We start from the raw sequence: 27,298 nt of genomic DNA on the forward strand, positions 1-27,298 counted from the left end.
CAATCTTCTCTTAAAGAAAGTTAAAGCTGACTAAATGTGGTTGAAACTTTTTCTAAACTATAACAGTGAAAAACATATGCATGTACAGATTGGTGCATATGTACATTTTATTATAAAAATCCTTGAGTGTTGCTGTTCATTGTGAGAAACAGAGAATATATAGTGCTCTTTTATATATGTGAGTACCGCACATGAGTTTTGTACATAGCTGTACTGACAAAGAGGAAAAATATTCCTTGATTCAATAAAGGAATTTATGAAAGTACAAAAGAATCATTATGCCCTTGATCTGACAAAGAGAATGAATACTGAGAACTAAGATTCTAGTTGCTATTAGTTCAAAGCTCAACTAAATCCCATCAGACAACTTACTCTGCCTTTCGTTGGGCTCTCGTGATCTGAAATATCAGAAGCTCTGGGCGAGGTCATGCCATAGGGCAGGTGGTGGTGGTGGGTGGGTGGCGTGGGCAGCTTCCTACGTGGGCGAGATTCACTACTTTCTTGAGAAGACGAGAGGGAAGTCAAGGTGGGTTTGGAGCCTCGAGGGGATCCGAGGATCGTCTTCGAGGAATCAGGAGTCTTCGTGTGCTCCGCCACCTGTGCAGCCCACTGCTGGATCCAGTTGGGGCTGTTGCGGCTAAGGCTGCTTGGACTCTGGAGAAAAAAAAAAAAGATTTTTTGATGAGTGATATGGTCTGGAAAAACAATTTTATTTTATTAATACTGGGTAATGACCTCTGGAAAAAGCATATTTTAAAATTACATGCAAAAACGACTTTTTGATGAGTATTGGGCTTTGGAAAAAGTGTTTTGATGAATATTGGGTTCTGGAAGAAACATTATTTTTATGAATGATGAGCTCAGGAAAAACCAATTTTGATGAGTACTGGAATTTGGAAAGAATTTTCTCTGAGAACTGGACTTTGCACAAATTTTTGTGAATATTGGGCTTTGGAAAAACAATATTTCATGAATATTGGGCTCTGGAAAATCAATATTCTAATGAATAACGGGCTCTAGAAAACCAATGTTTTGATGAATACTGGGGTCTGTAAAATTCTTTTTTAAATGAAAGGAATGACAATGACTTAAATTTACTTAGTCAAGAAGTCATTCCACATTCTGGATAAGAACGTTTTTGTTGAACAGATAAATACTGACAGATTTATTCAGCCAAGTCATTCCACATTCCAGATAAGAATGTTTTTGTTGAACAGAAAATGACAAATTTATTCAGTCAAGCAGTCATCCCACATTCTGGATAAGAATGTTTTTGACAAAACAGATATAAACACACAGAACAATTTCTGTCAAGGGCTGACAAACCTTGAACTTATCCGCCTCTGGCGTGGTTGTGAAAGGTTCCTCAGAAGGGACGTTTCCTCTTGGGGTGATTTCAGCCTCGCTCTCGGTGCCAGACACGCCGAACACTCGGTCAATGTCGTTTCTTGCTTGTTCCACCTCTGGGGACGAGGAATCCTTTTCTATTGTGTAGGTTCCTGCCTCGCTGACGTCATCCTGTTATTAGAGCAGATGCTATTTTTAAGCGGTAATCCTTCATTTCTGAAAAGCTCTTTGTAATATGAATGTTTTGGGTACCACAAGAACTTATATCTGCCAACACAAACTTGAAAGAGCACTCAGTTCTGAACTAGATTAGGGAACTTTTAAAGGCAATATCCAACACCTCAGAGTCACAATTGTTCAAATCAACATCATCTCGGTCAAAAGTGATAATCCTTCATTTCTGAATGTTTTAGGTACCACTAGAACGTTATCTGCCTTCACAAACATTAAAGAATGATCAATTCTGAACTAGCTTAGAGAACTTGTAAAGGCAATATTCAACACCTCAAAGTCAAAATTGTTTAAATCATCAACATCTTGGTTAAAAGCTACACAGGAAACTCTTGAATGTTTCCTGCACTGGGGACCCTTAGGGCTACTGAATTGAATTTTAAGAATAAACACAGAAAAATTTCAACTCAAAGAAATAAATACAGAAACATTTTAACTCAAACTGACCTTTTCCTCTTTGCCGGGCTCACTCCCTAAGCCTAATTTGACATCATATGTCTGACAGCTGCTCAGACTGTTGGCACTGGTGCTCTGTTTTCTAGCTTCGGGCGTCATTTTGGTCGCGATCTGGAACAGAAACATTACGTGGTCGTAAATGTAGTTGAAAGACAGTTATATAAAGGTCTGGGTATGTTAGAAATAAATGCTTTAATCCCTTTTGCTCAACTCATTTTAGTCATGGACCACCACCCCATGTTAGAAAAATCGTGTACTATCGCTTGTCTGAGGAACAATCAGTAAAGCACAGAAATAAACATTTTGGATTGAAATATACTTCTTACATAAACATTGCAACCTGAAGATTGTCATTATATTTTTTGGAATGGGAATAGCATAATACAATGATTGGCCAGTTATTTGTAGGGGTAAAATTGTTCTCACTGCATTTTCAATCAATTTAAATATATATGTACCAATCTGCGGTTTATTATTAGAATGTAGTGAAAGTTCTGTGGACCACCTAAAATGTCAACATGGACCACTAATGTTCTACAGACCACCAACTGAGGATCACTGCTTTAATTCCAAAAGTCTGTTCTGTGAAGGAACAAAGGTTGCCACGAGTAAAATAAGTTTAGTTAAGTCTAAAATTGTTCAGACTAAGAGCAAAGCTAAAATGACCTTACCTTGGAACCTTTCTCACTCTTCGTCCGACCTGTGACCTCAGCAACTGTCGGTTTCTTTTCAGCTTTACAGCAAGTCCTGCCCTCTGTTTTTCCCGGTTGCTTCCTGAAACGGCAATTTCCCAGTGAAATTTACTAAAAAACTTACTAAAAAAAAAATGGTTGGCATTGCTGTATATGCACAAACGTGGAGAAAAAAAGTTGAGTTTGATGTTAACCCACTTTTACCGCCAAGTCAGTTTTGAAGGAAATACTTCTTTACCATTTACCTAACATCCAGTGTCGTTGCTATTTTTAAAAATGTCGAACTTATGTATACATAGAATAAGATTTCTATTATATGAACTTTCACTGAAGTTCTTGTTTTTAAAAGTATACTCTCAACACAGGTCCAAATATCATGCAGAGTAAAATATAATTTACTCAGTTTTCAGGAGAATATGTACCAAATGCTGTCGTGTGCACGGATTTTACCATCATGCAGTATGTCCTCAGTAAATCTGTAAATACAGAAGATTTACATTTGCCCTAAATTAAGTTTCAGTTCACTCAGGACAACAACAAACCAAGGGGAGTTATCACCTGACTATAATTTATATTTAGTAATTATTGTATCATTTTTTCCTTGTTGAAAACCTGAAGTTAATCTTCACATCCACAGTCTTTATAATCTTTAAAAGTACTGTAATGCAATGCTAGTTCCATTTTGATAACTGAGAAGGTCTATATGCATATATGTGTATGTATGTATGTATATATATATATATATATATATATATATATATATATATATATATATATATATATATACATACATACATACATACATACACACACACACATACATATATATATATATATATATATATATATATATATATATATATATATATATATATATATATATATATATATATATATATATATATATATATATAGCGTGTATCAGGATAATGTATCCTGCTACACAAGCAGAAATTTTCAGAAGTTTAATATCACTGTCCTATTAGCACACTTCAACAAAATAACTTAAATTGATATTTTATTTTCGTTTAATTTAATCCTGAAATTCCTTAGAATATCATGCTGTATATAATCATAACTAACTTATCAGCCGTATGTAATCATGCGTATTGAAAGTTCAAAATTCTTCACGATGCTCATTCTAAATAGGATAAAAATCTCAAAATCAAATGAGTTTTCAGAAATTCCATTCACACAAAAAAGAACTAGTACTGGAAAAAATTTTTGAGCTTTTGGTCAAGAGATTATGTTAAGTTTAAGTAAAGTACTTTAAATATGGAACTCTTTTTTGTCATGAGAGGTCTGTCTGTCTGTCTGTCTTAGATGATAAGCATTTGTAGCTAGGAATGCTACATTAGGGCCAAAAGTTTCTGAACAGGAGAGCACCACATTTAGGCCAAAAGTCTCAGAACAAGAGAACACCACTTTTAGGCCAAGAGTTTCTGAACAAGAGAACACCAGTTTTGGGCCAAAAGTCTCTAAACAAGAGAATACCACATTTAGGCCAAAAGTACCTGAACAAGAGAACACCACATTTAGGCCAAAAGTCTCTGAACAAGAGAACACCTCATTTAGAACAAAAGTCTCTGAACAAGAGAACACCACATTTGGGCCAAGAGTTTCTGAACAAGAGAACACTACATTAGGCCAAAGGTCTTTGAACAAGAGAACACCACTTTTGGGCCAAAAGTTTCCGAGCAAGGTTATGTATTTTCTAATTCCAACATGCAAAACATACTTGTTCCTCTTCGATAGCTTTGGCCTCGCTTTATATGCAGTGAAATAATTACCCTGAAAATACAGTTTTAACAGGGGCATATTACCAGATGAGAAACACTTCTGAAATGTGTATATGTATGGCAGATGAAGATACAGAAAATGAATTGCAGTTCAACTGCTAAGGCAAAAATCAGCAGGTATACCTTTATTGGCTATCATCTGTCAGTCTTCAAATGGTATAGGAGTTACGTTAGACTCATTACTATTTGCAAAAAGGAGAGCAAAGTTCAACCTGAAGAGCTACTGAACTAGCAATTCCAAAAACAGTGTAACTAGAAAAATGAAACTGGAGCTACCTTCACTAGGTAGTACAAACATTATGAAAGCATCACCCAGCAAATAGAAACATATTTGATATAGTTACTGACACAGTTAATAAAGTAAAATATTGATGTACCTTGTACAATGGTGGTTTTAGTAACCAGTCTTGAAGTATCTGACTTAAACTTGCATAAATAAAATCCTATTCAAAACATAACAAGAGCGAGACTTCAACAAGTATAGTGTCCAATAAGACAAGCCCAATTCCACATTAAACAAAAGCTAGGGACACAAATAATAACAGTGAAATTACAACTGTTATTACTAACACAAGATGTAAAAGACAAAAAAAAGAAAGGAAAAAATCAAAGCAACTGAATGTGGAGGAAAAAAGCAGTATGGAAAAACTAGTGTTTGTAATTTGATAATTATTATGTCTATGAAAAAGATTGTTCGTCTTTTCATTGACCTCTCCTGGCCCCTCTGTTAGTGGTTCCAATCTCAAATTGCTTGTCTATCTTTAAAATGATGTCTGTTCTATTGAAAATTTGTTTACAAAATAATAATGGAACCCGTCAGACATACAAAATTAGATACTGCAGAACACGCATCATGAAATTATGTCCTGTGACCAAAACGCTTTAAAAATTCACATATTAAACATTCACACTGCATGTTTTGTAAGTTGAAAAATCAATGTATATTTTATATTCAATATTTATCAAATACGACGTTAAGGAAAAGGAACATCACGACCACAAGAACTGTAAAAGTTATTGAAGAAATTAAATAACAGACTGGAAAACCAAAAGGAAATGCAAGACACTGTGTAGTGAGTCCAAAGTAAATACACATTTCAACAGAAAACACAAAGAGCAGTAAAGAAATAATAGATGAATATTTAACAAAAAGTTCTGTAACAACATTGATCAAACGCAGACGATAAGAAATGGAAAAAAAGAATATTTTTCAATGTGCCTTCCAAGATTTATTTACAAGTTTGTATAATACCAGTTTCCAATATCCACTTTTTTTTCAAGTACCTGTACGGCAGAGTCTGTGTTTGTAGGAAAAAATAAATGCAGTATCTTATTTCCTTAGCAATATTTGACATTCTTATTTGACTCTCAAAGGTTCAAGCGAAGATGCAATGCATTACTATCTTAAAACAATTATTCTTGTGTTTTTAATCATTTATCTACATTTTATCTCTTCATTTATTAATTTGTCTGTCTTTTATTTCTAGTAAATGATCTTTTCTTTCAGTAATTCCTGCTATCTTCAGTAACTTATTTCAAAGGAGCACCATATTCTTTGGAAGCTTGTATTTCAAGTCAACGGCTCCTGCAGGCCTGCTTCATATAAAATAGGGCTCATCTTCTGGATAATAATAATACTAATAACTTAGGTTTCACATAAATTCTTAAAAATAAACAATTAAAATACCATATTTCTGGCTTTGCCAAAATCTGAAAGCAACTTATGAGAGTGCTTTAATCAAAATAGTCGAATAAATATTCGTTGCTCTTTTGTTACATGCTAAATGGTCCAGTGTCTAAATCTTCAACATTTGGAAATCTGATGATCAAAGTTTTTATGGTTAATTTTTCTTCAGTGTTTGGAAGATAACAAGAACTGGCTATGATCACTGTTAAATAATCAATACTTTGCATAATTCTGGAGAGCCTATCTTCAGATACTGTGTATTAAACCTATGCTAAAAACAGACTGTTATTTTGTGACATTCAAAACGACAAATCTTGAAAAATGTTTAGCTGAATCTACTTCCTTAAAATCACAAATGACTCAATCACAATACAAAAGAGAGTGTACTGACTACATACGTATCACAGATCTAGTGAACTTTGGTATGTCACTAATATTTTAATTCTAGTTTGAAGAAGGAAAAAAATAATTTAACCATGAGTAGTACTAGTCAGTGTCTTGGCAGTAGGAAAAGGACTTGTTGTAGCAAGTTGTTAAATTAAAAATATAGTAGAAGATCTTATTACTCTACATGAAGTTACTTTCAAAACTAAGCTATCTCTCTCTCTCTCTCTCTCTCTCTCTCTCTCTCTCTCTATAATATCCAGTTATACATTGCTACGCTCTACAGCCCTTAATAATAAATACAAAATATGACAAATCAGAAAAACTTAAATTTTTACCTTTGCATGTGCACCCACACAGCACGTAAATGAGATTTGAATAAATGTTTATACACATTAAAATTAAGAAGTATATTTTTATCAATTAAATAAACATAACACTACCAGGGATACCCCAAAGTAAGGAACAACATTCTGATAGAGAGCTAAAAACAAAATAAAAAATAGACTACGGTGTTAAACAAATGAAAACAAAAGCTTCTACAAGTTCATTCACAAAAGGACAGAACAAACGAAGTGGTGTGGAAGAGAAACAGTAAATTCATACTTGGGCAGGAAAATCATTGCAAGGCTCCGATGAAAAGCACTTCAGATGATGTCTGTAATTGCTAAATGATTGAAAGCAAATGCTACATGATGATGGCTGCTTTTTAAAAAGTTTGTTTTTGGCAGGGCAAGCACTCTACAAAGCAGGGTTCAATAAGGAATGCCGTATTATCACTGTGTCACCATTATCTTCTGCTTTCCCAAGTGGGTGATTTAGCTTCCCGACTTTTAACAGAGGTAGTTTCAGAGTACACTACCATGCCAGGATATGGGCGTTTCATTTTTATGCGCAATCGTACACAAAACTCGAGTTTTTAGAAGACTTTCTACATTATGCCATACCAGGATATAGGGTTTCACTTTTAGAAGACTTTTTACAACATTATGAAACGTTAAGGGCCAGACGTCACATAAATATTGGAACCTAGAGTACCCTCAATCAACGCAGTTCACCATCCTTGTCTCCTAAAGTTTTACATATCAAATTTGTTATGTAAAATCAATAATGGGTTTCTATGTAGATTATGTAAATTTCGTATATATATTTATAAGGAAAATAATGACATTATCTAAGCCTGCGTGTTGAGGGACAATGTTGCAGCAATATTTTGGAAGAGCAACAGTTTCTTGTTATGGGGCAGGACGCTTACATTAAGTTTTACTTTATTCAAGATTCACGAACAATACGCAATGAAACAATCCAGTCAAAATAATTCTTTTACCTGTCCAAACGTTTGACAGACTGCCTGAATAAGATTCACCCTCTGAAAATAGAGTGAAAACTCCTGCTCTTTCAAATGGTAAATTCTCTCTATTCATGGACACTATTTTTTGCATAAATATTCTTTGGGAGTTCAGAAACACAATTTTCGCCTTCATTTGTGGCAGTAACTATGACTCAAAACTTCTTACTGTAATGTTATTTCAAAAATATGGTTTTCCTATGCTGAATACCAAAGTTATTTTTACATCGCAGTGCCTTAATATTTTTCTAGTTAAGTCACAGTTGGCTGTGTAAAATGTTTTTGACAGGTAGTCCAAAAGAAGTACTCTTGTAAAGCAGAATAGTATAATTTATATTGTATCTAACAGATTCCAGCTTTATATATTTCTTATTGTACTTTACTCTATACAAACAGCAACTGATTCACGAGTGATGACTATCAAGTAACTGCCAAATTGGTCTGCCCAGTTCATTGACAGGATTATACAACTATACATATCTTTGTACTGATGATTCCCAAGAAGCTACAAAGAGTTTCACTGGTTGTATTTTGCTATTCTCCCTTGGTTCACTCCAGAAATCCTAGACTTCATTCGTTTAATGGACGGCCATAGTGCCACAATACTGCCCTAAAATGGAAAACTGCAATATCTGCAAAATTTTCGAAATTCGGATATGCCACCTATTGCGCTCGTGAAACACAATACACAAGTTACTGCAGTGTCAGAATGATCATTCAATGCTTTCCACGAGTATTTAGGGGGTCCCATTTACAGTATCTGCAAAATCAGTAGTAAGGCAAGGAGTATCTGCCATTTTTCTTTGTTTTGTATTTTTGCAGATACTGCAGTCTTCCATTTTAGGGCAGAATAGTTTAAGGTCCTTTTTACCATTGATGTAACAGAATAGGTTACTTTATCGTCATTCCCCATAATGCCTACATGAGCATGTATCCAGCAGCAAAGTTCAACACTCACACCAGGTTCAAATCCTTTCTGAAAATATTTGGTCTGTTGGGCAGAGTTTTAGTGGCAGTAATCTTACAGAGCAGCCACGTCACTCCTTGTAACACTGAGGAATACAAACTTTAGTGAGTGTGTACTTACTTCAATTTAACAGTTGATACAACTGCAGGCAATTCTTCTGTCAAGACAGAGGCTATCTTATGTCACAGGATTATATTTTTCCTTTTATTATGAAGTTCTGAAGCAAATCCCACCTGAACAGAGGATTCTGATCCATCATTAAGAATTGTGTGTTGTGACCCCTTTCCGTTGTACGCGTTCCACTATCTATGCCGGTTATGACGTCCTGGCATTACTTGTAATTGATTCAAGTCCAAGAAATGAGTTTATGCTTGAATTTTACGCATAAGTCAAGAAAGACGCGAAATCGTTCTGAGAAATGGATACAATTAAGATTTATGGCCCTAATATAAGTCGACTGGCCCTCATGAGGAATGGTGGTGAATGGTTGTTTAATAAAGATTCCTCTACATAATTTTCTAGTACGCAAGTCACATGGTTCCACTTTCACAGCAATCCAAAGTACCACTAGTTCATCATTTGGGGATAAAGGTAGCATCAACTTTTCAAGGAATTTAGAAGCTACGGAATGGATAGTAACGAAAGCTACAATTAACCGCAGAGTACACCTGCGTTGAGTCAAATCTCACAAGATTTTCAAAAGTTAAACTAACATTTTCTCTAAGGTCCAGCTAATGATCTTTATAGTGTTACTTCAGAACTCTCATTGGAAAGTATACTACACATAAATGCGAGGAATATTATCCCATTATGGTTAATGGGCAAGCGAAAGATTACTATCATATCAACAGTTCGTAAACAGAACCATCAAGGTAACTGCTCTAGAATGACTTAATACGATTAAAATACAAAAGCACAGAAAAATTTAGCAATCTGAAAAAGCCAGTCCTTCTAAACAGCTTGGCTCAAGTTAATCAGTACTGTTTATATAACCCTGGCAATAATATTCCTAATAATATAACTGGAACCCAATATTATCAATCACCATCAACTCCTCTGTACAGGAGTGAACTAGCCCAGTTCTTGATCATCCACCATCAAGTCTCCCACGAGAAGAACTATTTCTGACACGATTCCAAAAGGCTAAAAGAGCTTTCAATACAGAAGTAATGGCTTACAGGCAAGCAGTAGGTATAGCAGCAGATGCAGCAGCAACAGCAGCTAGCAGCAGAAACTGTACTGTACTAAGAAGCAAGGCTACTAGAATCATGTTCAGCCAGAAAATTTCTTTGCTAAGGGAAAATATGTAGTAGTAGTATCTGTATCTCCTCAGGGTGCGTCCGCACCACAGTGAATACATGTCATAAACATGTCGGCAACTTATCCCATACATACCACAAACATTTTGAATGCAAGTCAATGACTCAGTGGGAGTCCTATCCAATGCTAATTATGATTATCCAGCACTGGCCAACGACTCGCTCTCCACTCGCGGTCATTGACTTGTTGACAACCTGTATGTGCTATGTCAGTAACTTATCTCAAACATATCACAAATATGTTCAATACAAGTTAACGACTTACTGGGAGTCCTGACCAGTGCAAATTACGATTATCCAGCATTGATCAATGACGGTCTACACTTGTGGTCATTGACTTGTTGTTAATCTGTTTGTGATATGTATGAGATAAACATGTCAGCAACTGATCTCACACATATCACAAACATGTTCAATACAAGTTAACGACTTACTGGGAGTCCTGACCAGTGCTAATTACGATTATCCAGCAATGGTCAATGACAGTCTCCACTTGTGGTCACTGACTTGTTGGCAACCTGTTTGTGATATGTATACATGTATGAGATAAGTTGCTGACATGTTTATGACATGTTTCAAGACACGTTTTACCGTGGTGAGGACGCATCCTTATGTTAAAAAGAGTTGTTGCTGTCGTGTGTGTATACACTTGTGAGATACACACACGTGCACGCTTGCGCAGACACACATACACTCGCGCACACACACACACTGGTCATAAATGCGTACCTCTGAGTCTCCGGGGTGCCGCTCATCATCTTCTCGATCAAGTAGGATGCAGATTCATTGAGGGTCATGGTGTGGGAGGCCCTACTTGAGCTATCGGGGCTTGGGGTTCGCATCCTGGCAAAAACATTTCACTTTGAAACCCGACAGCAGCCTTTGTCTTCTTCCCCCTTCTTCAAAATCTTTTTTTTTTTAAATCTTTTTATTTGATCTCATTCAACTGGATTAGACTATTTTATCTCATTCAACTGGATTAGACTGTTTCGACTAACATCATTGTTAGTGGGTATAGAGCTATGTGGTGGTTCCAAATTGTGTGCTGGACTACCCGGTTGGGACTGTTGTTAGAGAGACATTCTCGCATTCTCAAATCAAGGTGCATTGGTTGGATTATTATTATTATTATTGTTAGGAGCTGTTAGTACATATCTACGAGTCACACACTGTTAGTTTGCGAGAGGTTACGGATTGTTATTGGGTTAGGCGATCACAACGAAGCAGACGATTTTCTGCCATACGTTATTAGTAGCCAAACGAACTTCTCGCTCGGTAACCTTCTGCAAAAGGTTTCTGCGAAGTGTCAGTCTTGCAATCTGTAAAGTCTGTGTATATCTCGGTTGTGTCATCAGAAACACTCAAGAGAGATTGCACATGTTGCTTTCCCCCACCCGGCCCCAACGTCGTGTGAGTTTTTGTTTTTTTTTTACAGTTTTTATCATGCTTCTTCCTCTTTCAAGTAATGACATGCCCTTGCAAAACGATTATTTAGATGGCAATACTTCCTTGTAGAGAGAAACCGTGTTAAGAAATGTGTATTTAATGTTTTGAGAAAAGATTTCGTATTGTGTTATTCATTATTCACACTCAGTGAGTTTTTTTTTTTAAGGTCACATGCCATACATATAGGGACAACATAAAAAGCCCTAAAAACATGAAAAAAACAATAATGAAAAGCTTTTTTTCACCTACTAGCAAATAAAGAAAAAGGCTTAGAGAAGTAAAACATAAATTAGGAAAAAATATATTGACTTTAGAGAGAAAACAACTTTGATGGAGTAAGCAGAGTTCAGTCACACAGACAATAAACAGAACAATTATGAAGATTGAAAACAGCGAAGTAAACAGTTGACTACAGAGTGCAAGTGAGATTTTTAACCAGTAAATATTTAGATGAATGTCTTTTATTGACCCTAGAGTCCTATTCCTTCATTAAAAACAGATTAGGGGACACCACATATTTTATAATGTGGTGGTTTTTACCACCCCCCAAAAATAAATGAAACTCAGAACATTAAAAATAACATGCAGAAAATATAGGATAAGTTGACAACATTTTAGGCCTACACATTAAATTATTTAAACTATTTACAAAAAAAAAAAAAAAAAACAGTGAGCTCTATGTTGTACACTGCCTAAACATCCTTGCTCACTCCCCTTCAACTTGCAATAGAGAATAAAAATTAGGTCAAACTAGATTCTCAATAAGACTCATGACTCACTTGAGACTCGCTCCCTTGGCTGAATCTTGAGATGTTGACCTGACGAGCCTCTGGGGAGTCTGTGGCGAACGTAATTCTGGGGTTCTTGGTGATCGTGGAGACTTCAGATCTGCTGTGATGTATAATCAAGTTATTGGAGAAGTTTGACAAAAGATTTAAGGTTTTCCTTGACATTTGTCACAAATATATATCTCCCTCTAGAAACATTATTATATTTTATCTGATAATTCCCTGACACATCATAAATATAAACATACCTCTACAAAAAAAACTATTATATTTGATCTGATAATTCCTTGACACTTGACATAAATGTAAATCTGCCTCTATCAAATGTAAATCTATCTCTAGAAAAACTATTATATATGATATGGTAATTCCTTGACGCTCATCATAAATATAAGTATACCTCTAGGAAAACTATTATATATGATTTGATAATTCCTTGACACTTAACATATATGTAAATCTGCATCCAAAAAAACTTTTATATATGATGTGATATAAAACTGGTAATTCCTATAAAAAATACTGCTTAAAAAATAAATAAGATATCTGTCAGAAAAACATAAACACATCACGACTCAAGAATGCTTTGATTGCAATTTATGAAGTGCAAAAACTACAGAAGAATGTCTTCGAGTATCCTAGTGTCCTACCTGTCCTCCTGGGCGTCTCGTCGTCCTGATCTGAGGAGAAATATCCTTCAGAGTGGTATCCCCCAGCGCGTCGGCCTTGAAACAGGCCCGTGGCCCCAATAGTACCACTCCTAGGGCGTCCCACAGGAGGCTTTCCGACCCTCTCTTCCACTTTCTGTGAGGAAAAAAATGGGGTTTCTATTAGGGAAATGTTATGTTTGTTATTCCACATAATTTTAGAATCTTCTTTATCATATCAAAAATTATTTAACGATGTCTGTGATAAAAAATATGAGGTTTCACTAAGGCAAATGTTAATGTTTGTTATTCCAAAGTACTTGAGAATCTATGGGGGTTTCAATACGGAAAATGTTGATGCTTGTTATTCCAAATAACTTGAGAAGAAGCTTCTTCTTCTTCTTTGTCATATTCCAAAATTATTTACCCTTTTCAGTGAGGGAAAAAATATGGGGGTTTCAATAATGAAAATATTTAAGTTTGTTATTCAAAACTTAAAAATCTTCTTTATCATCATATTCTAAAAAAAACATTCAACTCTCTCTGTGAAGAAAGCAAAGACGCCTCTTGCAAGGAAATAATATTTGTTATTCCAAATGACTCGAGAAGGTAACCTCTTTCTTTGTCGTGTTCTAAATCCATTTATATATTTCTCGTAAACAGAATTTGTCAACAGAATACTTTTTCGAAAATGACAAGAACAGTGAACCCATTTCCATTCCAAAAACTGGCAAAAAGAGCAATAAAACTAAACTCATGCAATATTCAGATCAAAAGGACTTTGAAAAGGACAGAAAATAATATATCTTATGTTCTATTGAACTTGTACAAAACACTGAAAACGTATAAAAGAAAAAAACTCGTACATAAAATAGCAATACAACTAAACTCATGCAATATCCAGACCAAAAACACTTCAAGAAGGAAAGGAAAATATAACTGATCTGCCCTAAAATGGAAAACTGCAGTATCTGCAAAATTTTTGAAACTGAGATATGCCACCTATTGGGCTCGCGAAACACTAATACACAAGTTACTGCAGCTTCAGAATGATTCTTCAGTGCTTTATTTAGGGGGTCCCATTTGTATTATCTGCAAAATCAGTAGTAAGGCAAGGGAAAACTGCAGTATCTACCATTTTTCTCAGTTTTGTATTTTTGCAGAGACTACAGTCTTCCATTTTAGAGCAGTAATGTTTTATAGAACTTCTACAAGACACTGAGAACTTATAAAACACCAGTATGAAGGAAAAAAAACTCTTACCTATTAACCCTTGATTGTAAACTAACCTGCGAGATATAAATAAAACGAATACAAAGGAGAAACATGAATCAGTTAATGTATATCAGCTTGTACTATCAAGGGCATGTGAGTTCAACGCAGCTCACTTCACTAACAGATCCCCCGTAGGGAGAGGTAGTGCCCTCAGTGCAGCTCACGAGGCACACTATTGGCATTACCTAAGGTCCTTTGCAGCGTCCCTTCCTCAGGCCCCTAGCTGCAATCCCTTTCATTCCTTTTACTGTACCTCTGTTCATATTCTGTTTCTTCCATCTTACTTTCCACCCTCTTCTAAAAATTGTTTCAGAGTGCAATGTTGCGAGGTTTTTCCTTTTATTACACCTTTCCAACCTTTTTACTCTCAATTTGCCTATCAACGCTTAATGACCTCATAAGTCCCAATGCTTGACCTTTGGCCTAAATTTCATATACAACATATGACACGAAATAATTATACACTTTCCTATAGAATTTTGTGAAACCACCCAAAACTGTTTCCAACCATTCTACTGTAGTTATGTCAATATATAAACAATAAATTTGATGCAAGAACTGGATGAAACATCTGCACAGAGAAAATACTAACATACTAATAGAAGGATGAAACATTTTCAGCCTTATGATAAAACGATTCCAAATAGTGGGCATAAGTGATAAAATGCCAATAACTAAAGGAGCCAGTCTTGAATGTGGTACCCCATCGTCAGTCACATTAGCTGAGTCACTCATTAAGCTGAAAGTTTCTTGTGTCTGAATCTCATAGACGCAATGAAAAAATTTTCCAAGTTTGCTTCATGAGTTCCAAGTTGATAAACTGGCCCATGTTCATTGGTCAATATACAGTTTATCTCCAACAAACTCCACGGTATTATTTTTAATTATATCAATAACCCTCGCTTAAAAATTCAGTGACGTCACCCCCAGATTATAAAGTTGAAAATTAATAAATTGATAATTCTATGAAAAAGTATTTTTGCATATTACATGCAAGAGACTCCGACAGTCCCTTGACAAAGGATTCACATTCCCTTTTGTACTCGAAATAAGGTGAAAGTTCAAAAATGACCGAGATATCTTTTCATGTTTCTAGACACCCAACTCTCTCTCTCTCTCTCTCTCTCTCTCTCTCTCTCTCTCTCTCTCTCTCTCTCTCTCTCATAGCATTCTAACAACTTATGGATTGAAGGAATATTTCAGTAAAAACCATTAATATTTTCTTTTAGTCATATGATCTCTCAACACATGAAGAAAATAAACATCTGGTTCCCTTTTGTATTTAAAAAATATTTTAGTCAATAATATTATTATTTTCTTTCATTCATAAAATCTCAACATACTAAGAAAATAAACATCTGATCCTATTTTCTATCTAAAAAGGATTCAACAAACAACCTTAATATTTTCTTTTAGTTAAACGATCTAAATACTCAAAGAAAATAAACATCTGAGTACCCTGTATATTCAAGGAACATTCAATAAACAACCTTAATATTTTCTTATAATTAAACGGTCTAAATACTCAAAGAACACAAACATCTACTTCCCTTGTGGATTCAAGGAATATTTCAGCAAACAACCTTAATATTTTCTTATAATTAAACTGTCTAAATACTCGAAGAAAACAAACATCTGATTCCTCTATGTATTCAAGGAATATTTCAGTAAACAACCTTAACATATTCTTTTAGTTAAACGATCTAAATACTCAAAGAAAACAAACGTCTGATTTCCTTGTAGATTCAAGGAATATTTCAGTAAACAACCTTAACATATTCTTTTAGCTAAACGATCTAAATACTCAAAGAAAACGAGCATCTGCTTCAAAACAAAGGCATTCCAGAGACTCTACAAGGATTCCCAGAGACCTAGATAAAGAAGTGATAAAAGAAGCATGTTGTGGTAGACTCACTGAACTGTATACACACAGATCTGTTTGCTGGTGCAAGTGACCTGGCTGAGAGAGAGAGAGAGAGAGAGAGAGAAGCCATACTATTAATTGTTTGAAGGTTTCAACTATTTGTTCCTGGTCTACTGTTCCTCTCTCTCTCTTTCTCTTTCTCTCTCCTTGTTAAGGCATCGCTGGATAAGTAGCCCAGTGTCTCTCCACTCAAAAGGAAAACAAGGCCTTTCTCTTATGCATTTTGCTTTGCTGGAGAAGAGGCTTTTTTATATATATATTTTGCTATGCTTAATCTTATTAGGAAGAAAGAAAAGGCTTTTCTTTTATACACTGTACTATGCTAAATCTCATTAGAAGGAAAGAAAGGTCTTTCTCTCGTGCATTTTGCTTTGCTGGGGAAGAGGCTTTTCTTTCATATATTTTGCTATGCTAAATCTCTTTAGAAAGAAAGAAAAGTACTTTCTTTTATATATTTTGCTATGCTTAATCACATTAGAAAGAAAGAAAAGGACTTTCTTTTATACATTGCATTATGCTAAATCTCATTGGAAAGAAAAGTACTTTCCTTTATACATTTTGCAATGCTTAATCACATGAGAAAAAAGAAATGGTCTTTCTTTTATACATTTTGCTATGCTCAATCACATTCGAAAGAAAGATAAGGCCTTTCTCTTATACACTTTGCTATGCTTAATCACATTAGAAAGAAAGAAAAGTACTTTTATATATATTGCTATGCTTTATCACATTAGAAAGAGAGAAAAGTACCTTCTCTTATATATTTTGCTATGCTTAATCACATTTGAAAGAAAGAAAAGTACCTTCTCTTATATATTTTGCTATGCTTAATCACATTTGAAAGAAAGAAAAGGTCCTGCTCTCAGACATTTTACAGTGCTGAATCTCATTCAAAAGAAATACAATGTTATTTCTTTTGTACATTTTACTACGTCCAATCTCAGTAACTAGACGGCCTTAATGTCGACAAAACGAGAGCGGAATCTTGCTTATCAGAGTATTCCTTTTATTTATCAATATTGCTAACTTCTTTCTTTATCATTTTTCTTAAATGATTGTAATAAAAACTATGTTCCAGTATGCTATATTATGTACCACCAAAACAATAAATAAATGCTAAAAATATATAGAGCATACATTAAGTATTGTCAATTTAGCTGGGCTTAAGCCAGCAGATTCTATAGATACAAATAGATCCCTTCCATGAAAACATACGATTTCCTTGAGGCAGCAACGTTACAAACCTCTCTCATACTTTGAGTCTACAGTGACTGTTTACTAAGAGACTATCAAAAATTAAATCGTGGTATTTGCAGTAATGACACGTTCTATTACATCCCCCCACCTCCCACCCCCCAACACCTATTCATTAAATTAATGTTGACCTCTTTAGAAAACTGTATCGCTTGGTAAATAAATAAATAGCGTAGCCGAGAGATATTTGCTGAGTCAACATTGGCTTATGAGAAGGTTGTACCAGCTTCTCAGTTCGGTTTCAGTGTCTTGGTGAGGTGCCATGAGTCTAGTCTTCTGTGTCTTTATTTATTTCGTCCTTTTACGATAGATGAGCTGTGATGTGGACAAATTTTTAACTAAGATTGGTAAAACAATCGGTCACATATCAGGTCTGGAAAGAATCACTGCTAACACCCAATTAGGTACGTCACAAATATGTGTAGTCTACGCATCAAATCTGGAAAGAATCACCACTGAAGTACATCACAAATATTCGTAGCCTACGCATCAGCTCTGGAAAGAGTCATTACTAAAACCCAGTTCAGCGCATCAAGGATATGTGCTACCCATCCTCCATCATCACATTCCTTGAAGTTTGCTCTGGCGTCATGTTCCTCATTCATCGTCTTATTTTCAAAAGTTAAGTCTGGAAATTTTGAACGTCCTTCCCTCTGGCCGTTTTGCATCTTCTGGACCACTAAAACTCACTTAGAGTCAAATCGAATATTTGCAGCCTATTCACCAATTCTAGAAAGAATCACTACCAAACCCAGTTGGGTGCATCACGAATATTTGTAGCCCACACTTGGGCTACATATCTCTGCGCTATCTCTGCGCCATCTAAGCGCTATTCAATTAAACGAGAATGAATAAAGCTTCTATAATACAAATCGTGCACTAATTAAATGATCCAAAAGCCAAGTCGAAGAATATACGACAATCTAAAATAGAGACAACAATTCCATTAACAGCCCTTGTCAAAGTTCTCAACCGTAGACCTCCTACTTACTATATATAAGTAGCAGACAGACATCATTCCATTTGACCCTCAAAAGACGGAGAGGCCATACAATGGAGTCTTGAGCCCCTGGGGAGAAAAATGCAGAGGTGTGATTCTACGGGTTCCTCTACATTCAAGACGCTTCTTCACGTTTTTGTCCTAAATAGCATTGACGTTTCATTGCCAGTTTCAGTATACCTTCTTCAATGGTCTGGTTTCTCAAGACCTTATATATATATATATATATATATATATATATATATATATATATATATATATATATATATATATATATATATATACATACACACACTTTATTATTATTATTATTATTATTATTATTATTATTATTATTATTATTATTATTATTATTATTACTTTTTTAAGCCTGACAATGGCTTCTTTTTATTATCATTTTTAAAAGCATGACAATGGCTTATTATTATTATTATATTATTATTGTTATTATTATTATTATTATTAAGGCATGACAATGGCTTCTTTTTGTTATTATTATTATTATTATTATTATTATTATTATTATTATTTATTATTATTATTATTACATTTTTTTAAGCCTGACAATGGTTTCTTTTTATTATTAATATTTTTTAAGCCTGACAATGGCTTATTATTATTATTATTATTATTATTATTATTATTATTATTATTATTATTATTATTATTATTATTATTGTCGTTGTTGTTTTTAAAGCATGACAATGGCTTCTTTTGCGTCCGAGAGATCCGTAAACTGCAGGCGTTGCAAAACTCGGCATCGTAATCTGATTTAACGTTATAACGCAGTACTGACAGTTTTTGCTTGCTTTGAACCCACATGGGGATACAACTGGATTCCACAGGGGATATAAAGTGATTCCGCAGGGGGATACAATTGGAGTCCACGGGGATAGAGTTGGATTCCACGGGGAATATAATTCGATTCATCAGTGGATACAATTGTATTCCACTTTGGGGGATACGAATTGGATACATTCGTATCCCACTTGTGAGGGGTACAATTGGCTTCCGCTTTTGGGGGATACAATTGGACTCAGCTGGATATACAACTGGATTCCATGGGATGCAGCCGGATTCCACATGGGGATACAAGCTGGATTCCACAGGGGTGCAAACTGGATTCCACAGTGGTGCAAACTGGATTTCACAGGGTAGGACACAAACTGGATTCCATAGGGGGTTACAACTGGATTCCACGGGGGGCGGGCGATTGGATTCCACATGGGGATACAGTTGGATTCCACATGGGGGATACAATTGCATTCGGCCCCCCCCCTACAGGAAGATACAAAACTACAAGGTTAGACAGGAGAATGTCCTCTACATTATTAAGGCACAATGTGAAAACAAATGAAGATTTCCTTAGTGACCACAAAAAATACCAGCAGTTTTAGATCAGTTACAAACAAAGGGAAAGCTCTTGGAATCTCTTTAATCGATGCAACGACTCACACAAAGGGTATTCAGCCCATTTACCTGAAACCTCACCTTGGCCTCAGTCCTCCAGGCGATGAAGCTGATGAAGTCCATATTGCGATCGTCCAAAAGTTTCTTCTTCCCCCAGCAATTATTATCGAAACAGTTCAGTTCCTGCCCCTCGACAATATCCAGCATGTTGCTAATGAACCTCATTGATACAAACACCAGACTGTTCCTTTTCCGAGTCCAAAGGGGTGCTTGCGTAAATATGCATTGGCTTTGCCTGAGAACTGTGTCTATGTGACAAGGGATGGCCCATGCAGGATTTCAAGTTTTTTGTGGATTATCCCAAATGCTTTGGTTGAGTTTGAATTGGGGCCCAAGTCATGATATATGGTATGATAATGAAGCTACAGAATTCTGCACTAATTGCAGGAAATTGTAGCTATAGAAGCGGCACTGGTTGTTAGAAGTTGCAACTACAGAAGGCTGCACTGATTGCAAGACGTTACAGCTAAAGAAGTCTGCGTTGATTACAGGAATTGAAGCTACAGAAGACTGCACAGACTGCAAGAATTGTAGCTACAGAAATTGCACTGATTGAAAGAACTTGTAGCTACAGAGGAATGCACTGATTGCCAGAAGTTGCAGCTACAGAAGACTGCACTAATTGCAAAGATTGTAGCTACAGAAACCGCACTGATTGTAAGAATTTGTAGCTACACAACACTCAACTGATTGCAAGAAGTTGCGGCTACAGAAGACTGCATTGACTGCAAGAAGATGTAGCTATTACAAACTACACTTATTTTAAGTTGTAACTACATAGCTACAGAAGACTGCATTGATTGCAAGAATTGTAGCTACAGAAACTGCAATGATTGCAAGAATTTCTCGCAGCTCAATGCACAGCAGTTGTTTCGGTCCAATCAACACCGCAGCTGCAGAAGAGCGCCGCTCAATATACTGCAGTTTTTTTTCCCCTTCCCCCACTGAGAAATCTCTCTCTCACGAAACTTTGCGTTCCTTGTAGCACTGCACTAAACACCAGACAAATTCAGTATTAAGCCACACTCCTTGCAAGTTAATGACTACAGAATAGATCGCACTCAGAGTCTGACAGACGCCAACAACAAGCTACAACTGCTGACAACTCTGAAGATCTACTGCTACTGCAAGTTGGCCTGGTCTGACGTAAAGCCGTGAAGTGAAGCCCTTTGTTAACACACACACGCAGGTCAACCTACTCCACGCCAGGGTTTTGGGGGGTGGCTTAAGTCAGCCAGCAAGCGTTCCAATTTTGGGGTCTCACTTATCTCATTATTTGGTTTCGTGTGTGTTTGCAGTTTGCCATTAAAGGGTACACAGAGAAGAAATCTTCTTACGCGCCTAGAATCTCTCTCTCTCTGACAGGCCTTGAAAAGAGAGAGAGAGAGAGAGAGAGAGAGAGAGAGAGAGAGAGAGAGAGAGAGAGAGAGAGAGAGAGAGAGAGAGTTAACTCATATCAAATCAAATGAAAACTTTATTTATTTATTTATTTATTTATTTATTTATTTATTTATTTATTTATTTATTTATTTATTTATTTATTTAGAGAGAGAGAGAGAGAGAGAGAGAGAGAGAGAGAGAGAGAGAGAGAGAGAGAGAGAGAAAAAAGTGAGGACAAGCAGCACGAAACTGAACCTTGGAAAATCTTCAGGTATGTGAGGAGGGAAAAATGACGAACTGCTTTGTTGATTGTATTGTTGTCATAATAGCTGGCATCACTGCAGCACTGATTTGAGTTTGCAATGCAGGTAATAATAATAATAATAATAATAATAATAATAATAATAATAATAATAATAATAATAAACTCATGTTTGCAATGTTAATTCTCATGTTAAAATATTAATTCCCACAGAAAAAGTAAATAATATTGAAATAATAATCTATAAAAAGTAAAATGATAATAAAAAAATATGAAAATAATATATATATAAATACTAAATGATAATAAAAAATATATAATATATATATATATATATATATATATATATATATATATATATATATATATATATTTAATAAACAATATCAACGCATAGAAAAACATTTACATGATATAATCCCCGCACGACAAACACATACCAACAACGCGAATTGTACGCCTGAAATAAGATTTATATAATAAAATTTATACATCACAATATAGACACCACTTGCGTGATGGCAGCACGACCTTGGCCACGAGAGTCCTTCATTGAAAACGCCTAATATAAATCATTCAAATTATTCTCTACCACGCAACCTATCACTACAAGACCACAGTTTTCCATTAAACTATTATTTTCGCAATGTATAAAGCCATTACGCTACAGCAAACCTTTGCGAATTCATTGTAACGAAGCTTCGAACGTACAAAAAAACGTCGTGACTGGGTTTACTGATTGCGGAGCGAGCGAAGCCTCTTTTGCGAAAATTCATGCAGCATACTGCCACCAGGTTGCTGGCTGGCTGGCTCGCTAGCCAGCAGCTGCTAGCTCAGGGTCCCTGAGTCACATCAAATAAACAGAGTACATTGCACGGGCTCCCCCTTCTCTCTCTCTCTCTCTCTCTCTCTCTCTCTGTCAAGCTGGAAGCGTCCTGCCCCTTTAAAAGCGTCTGAAACACTCGTGGTGTTGGTGATTTGGCATCTGTTATCAAACACACATGCACACAAGCACACACTCACACACACACACACACACACACACACACACACACACACGAGCCACTAATTCATTATGTAAAGCAGCTCCCGGTGACGTGACGGCAGGTATGTTCGGAACAGCCCGTAACACCCTGAGTGCATTATATTAAACGTCTTTTGGTATGATTTCAAAGACAGATTGTCAGATTATGAATTGCAGTTTCAAAAGTCACGTCTTCGTTACCTAATCTCGCTATAAAAAGTAACATCTGAGTTAATATAACGCTTCAAAAGGGACTTATTCTATGAAGAGTTACATTCAAGTTCATGCAACAGTTCAAAAGGCACACACGGTATTTTACGAAGGGATACATTTAAGTTGATACAACACTTTAAAAGGCACTTTTTCTATAGTGTTACATTTAATATAACACTTTAAAAGGCACTTTTTCTATAAAGTGTTACATTTAATATAACACTTTAAAATGCACTTAATACATAAAGTCACATTTAAGTTAATACAGCACTTCAAAAGGTACTTATTCTATGAAGAGTTGCGTTTAGGTTAAAACAGCACTTTAAAAGGCACTTGTTCCTAACTATGCGAATATATTCAAGTCTTTATCTATGTATTCTATGCTTGCATTCAAATGAGAATCTAAGATTCAGCATATAATCAGATATTCAAATGGGAATCTATAATTCAGTATGTAATCAGATATTCAAACGAGAATGTAAAATTCAGTGCATAACATATTCAGTCTTAAAACTGTATTCAAATGAGAATCTAAAATTCGGTATACAAACAGATATTCAATCATAAATCTATGTAATTGACGCCTTTCTTCAAATGAGAGTCTAAAATTCAGCACCCAACAGTCACTGTAAGCACATACAAAGAATTAAATTTAACTATCAGCAATTTTAAAGAACTAGGTGGACAAAACTGAGCCCAGAAACTGTCAGAATAATAATAATAATAATAATAATAATAATAATAATAATAATAATAATAATAATAATAATAATAATATACAGTTAACTGATACCTTAGAATGGTGATGTGACAAAATATGTCAACGCTAAACTCAGGCTTTCAAAGAGTTTCTATTTAAAACAAGTATAAAATGCGCCAAAGTTTCTTCGGCGCAATCGAGTTTTCTGTGCAGCTTATAATCAAGGCCACCGAAAACAGATCTATCCATCGGTGGTCTCGGTATAATGCTGTATGAGCCGCGGCCCATGAAACTTTAACCAAGGCCCGCTGGTGTCCTGTCCTATATCGTTGCCAGAAGCATGATCATGGCTAACTTTAACCTTGAAAAAAATAAAAACTATTGAAGCTAGAGGGCTGCAATTTGGTATGTTTGATGACTGGAGGGTGGAAGATCAACATACCAATTTGCAGCCCTCTAGCCTTGTAGTTTTTAAGATCTGAGGGCGGACAGAAAAAGTGCGAACAGAAAAAAAGTGCGGACGGAAAGACAAAGCCGGCGCAATAATTTTCTTTTACAGAAAACTAAAAACTGAGACTTGTCACAATGACCAATCCTGAAAAACTCACTGATCTTATCTTTGTTTACAAATATGATTTTTTCCCCCTTTTTTTATCGATATCTTACCTGGCGTTGTCCCAGTGGTCGACAATCCCTCAGTTTCCAGTATCCAAACCGTTTTTATGGCAAACTTAACTTTTATACAGAAATTTCCCTCAACAATAAACACATCAGCTATGCTTACACCTTTCTAACTAATTCGAACACACAACAAGAACCCAGGAGAGATTCTGATAAGGCCTCGTTGGGTGCAACATTAGTCACAAACCAGATCTTTTCGTCAAGGTACCTTTGTGACACTTCGTCATTCAGAAAATCACTGTAGTTATGAGAACAATCACTATGCACGTCACCCAACGAGGTCTGGGTTACAAACGGGTCGGCCACAGAATATCCTTTCTACCCTAGCTAACCATGAGAGAGAGAGAGAGAGAGAGAGAGAGAGAGAGAGAGAGAGACTATCAATTAGGGTCCTGATCGCATTAACAGATATATAATGCCTTGGACGAGCGAATAAAAGTATGCTGACACCGAGGAATCTCCATCGTCTAGCTTAGAGAGAGAGAGAGAGAGAGAGAGAGAGAGAGAGAGAGAGAGAGAGAGAGAGAGAGAGAGAGAGAGAGGCTATCAATTATGGTCCTGATCGCATTAACAGATATATAATGCCTTGGACGAGCAAGTAAAAGTATGCTGACACCAAGGAATCTCCATCGTCTAACTTAGAGAGAGAGAGAGAGAGAGAGAGAGAGAGAGAGAGAGAGAGAGAGAGAGAGAGAGAGAGAGAGAGAGACTATCAATTAGGGTCCTGATCACATAAACAGATATAAAATGCTTTGGTAGAGCGAATACAAGTATGCTGACACTGAGGAATCTACAACGTTTAGCTTGGAGAGAGAGAGAGAGAGAGAGAGAGAGAGAGAGAGAGAGAGAGAGAGAGAGAGAGAGAGAGAGAGTACGAACTATCAATCCGAAGGCTCTAATCGCATCACAAGATACTAATCTGGACGAGCGAATCTGAACGTATGCTGACACTAAAGAATCTTCGTTTTAAGCTGGAGAGAGAGAGAGAGAGAGAGAGAGAACGTGTGTCGCTGTAGAGAAAGATAGGGGACCGCTAATAACGACAGCATGTAGGTACCCACCAGGAAATCCTCTTTAACGTTTTAACCTCACGTTGCTAAGTGGCCGAGAAAGGCATTTTCTACTCGCACTCTCCAATCTGACAACAATGCGTTCGATTCACTGCATAATTGGCTTCCGTGCAAATCCGAGCCCGCAGATCTCCTCTGGCGATGGAAACGCAAAATGTATTCCTCCAAAAGAACAGAGCATTTCGGATGAATCGTATTGGAATAGTTTGCAAGTGCCAATGCGAGCTTAATAGGTTAATGATATAACTGTCGACGAAGGAAGTCTAAACGACAACTTTCGGATAACGTTAAAAGTTCCGAATTCACGACCAGGTGTTAATTACTCCGTGACGTGGGAGAGCAGGTGGGTTCATTCATTCGCTTGGCACAGGTCAGTAGTTTTTTATTTGCACTTTCAAAAAACGGAATTCGACAGAAAATAAATAAGAAATGGGTCATATAACATCATAATTCACTGTGATGTTCACATTTTAAAAGTTAAATCTATTACAGACAGACATCCTTACTTCTTACAAAATAAAACTCGCTATGAGAAGTGGGTTCCCAGTTCCTTGTTACTTTGGAAAGAAGACCAGTAACCATTTTATAAAATAAAGCACACACATATATATATATATATATATATTATATATATATATATATATATATATATATATATATATATATACATTGTATATATATATATATATATATATATATATACATTGTATATATATATATATATATATATATATATATATATATATATATATATATGTATGTATATGTATATGTATATATATAAACTTACAGGGCCTTCCTTCCATGGCTAGCATAGTTAAGACCTCAGTTTTACTACATATTAAAAAATTCATTCCATTCCATAACCAATTTTTCTACTTCCTCACATTCCACCTACCTCCCACTCTCCTTCCCCCCTCCCTCCCACTATTCTTGGTTGCCCCCCACCTGGCCCAATCTCACTCACAATAAGTACCAATAATAATAATAATAATAATAATAATAATAATAATAATAATAATAATAATAATAATAATAATAAAATAATAATTTCAAGGAAATATTTATTATACTGCAGATATTATGAGTTGCTGTTTGTTCAGTCTTAAACAGCAACTCACAACATCTGGGTGTTGTGATACTTCCAAATTGGGTGGTTCCTGGACAAAGAGTTTCAGCTGCAGAAAATATTGACTGCTGTCTGGTAAGTCATAAATAGCAATTCATAATATCTGGATGTTGTGATACCTCCAAACTGGAACAGCAATTCATAATATCTAGGTATTGTGATACCTCCAAACTGGAACAGCAATTCATAATATCTGGGTAGTGTGATACCTCCAAATTGGAACAGCAATTCATAATATCTGGGTAGTGTGATACCTCCAAATTGGAACAGCAATTCATAATATCTAGGTATTGCGATACCTCCAAATTGGAACAGCAATTCATAATATCTGGGTGGTGTGAGACCTCCAAATTGGAACAGCAATTCATAATATTTGGTATATCTTCCAAATTGGAACAGCAATTAATAATATCTGGGTGTTGCGATACCTCCAAATTGGAACAGCAATTTATAATATCTGGGTGTTACAATAACTCCAAATTTGAACAGCAATTCATAATATCTGGGTGGTGTGATACCTCCAAATTGGAACAGCATTTCATAATATCTGGGTATTGTGATACCTCCAAATCAGAACAGCAATTCATAATATCTGGGTATTGTGACCCCTCCAAATTGGAACAGCAATTCATAATATCTGGGTGTTGCAATAACTCCAAACTGGTTTCCTGTCAAAGTTTTTCAGTGCTGAAAAATATTGACAGCAAACAGCAACTCATAATATATGGATGTTATGATAACTTTGGTCTCATGAACAAAGTTAACCTCCGTTTGTATAAAGCCTTAGATCATAGTTCAAATATCG

The 27,298-nt window shown here is 35.7% G+C and overlaps 1 protein-coding gene across 43 annotated transcripts in view; it reads right to left on the bottom strand.

Moving 5' to 3' along the window:
- LOC136842927 (nucleolar protein dao-5-like) overlaps nucleotides 1-27,298 on the bottom strand; it is a 378,907-nt gene that overhangs the window by 18,690 nt on the left and 332,919 nt on the right. For 19 of the 43 annotated variants that reach the window (XM_067110917.1, XM_067110921.1, XM_067110896.1 and 16 more), the window contains 7 exons: nucleotides 13,115-13,268; nucleotides 12,456-12,567; nucleotides 10,960-11,073; nucleotides 2,706-2,808; nucleotides 2,026-2,145; nucleotides 1,327-1,518; nucleotides 373-654 (listed from right to left, as the gene is read on the bottom strand). In XM_067110917.1, the coding sequence (XP_066967018.1) occupies nucleotides 373-654; nucleotides 1,327-1,518; nucleotides 2,026-2,145; nucleotides 2,706-2,808; nucleotides 10,960-11,073; nucleotides 12,456-12,567; nucleotides 13,115-13,268 (1,077 nt within the window). The remainder of the gene's footprint in view (nucleotides 1-372; nucleotides 655-1,326; nucleotides 1,519-2,025; nucleotides 2,146-2,705; nucleotides 2,809-10,959; nucleotides 11,074-12,455; nucleotides 12,568-13,114; nucleotides 13,269-27,298) is intronic. The other 24 variants (XM_067110927.1, XM_067110923.1, XM_067110903.1 and 21 more) reach the window with 3 other exon arrangements.

Source organism: Macrobrachium rosenbergii, chromosome 10, assembly GCF_040412425.1.
Source record: "Macrobrachium rosenbergii isolate ZJJX-2024 chromosome 10, ASM4041242v1, whole genome shotgun sequence".
NCBI lineage: Eukaryota > Metazoa > Arthropoda > Malacostraca > Decapoda > Palaemonidae > Macrobrachium > Macrobrachium rosenbergii.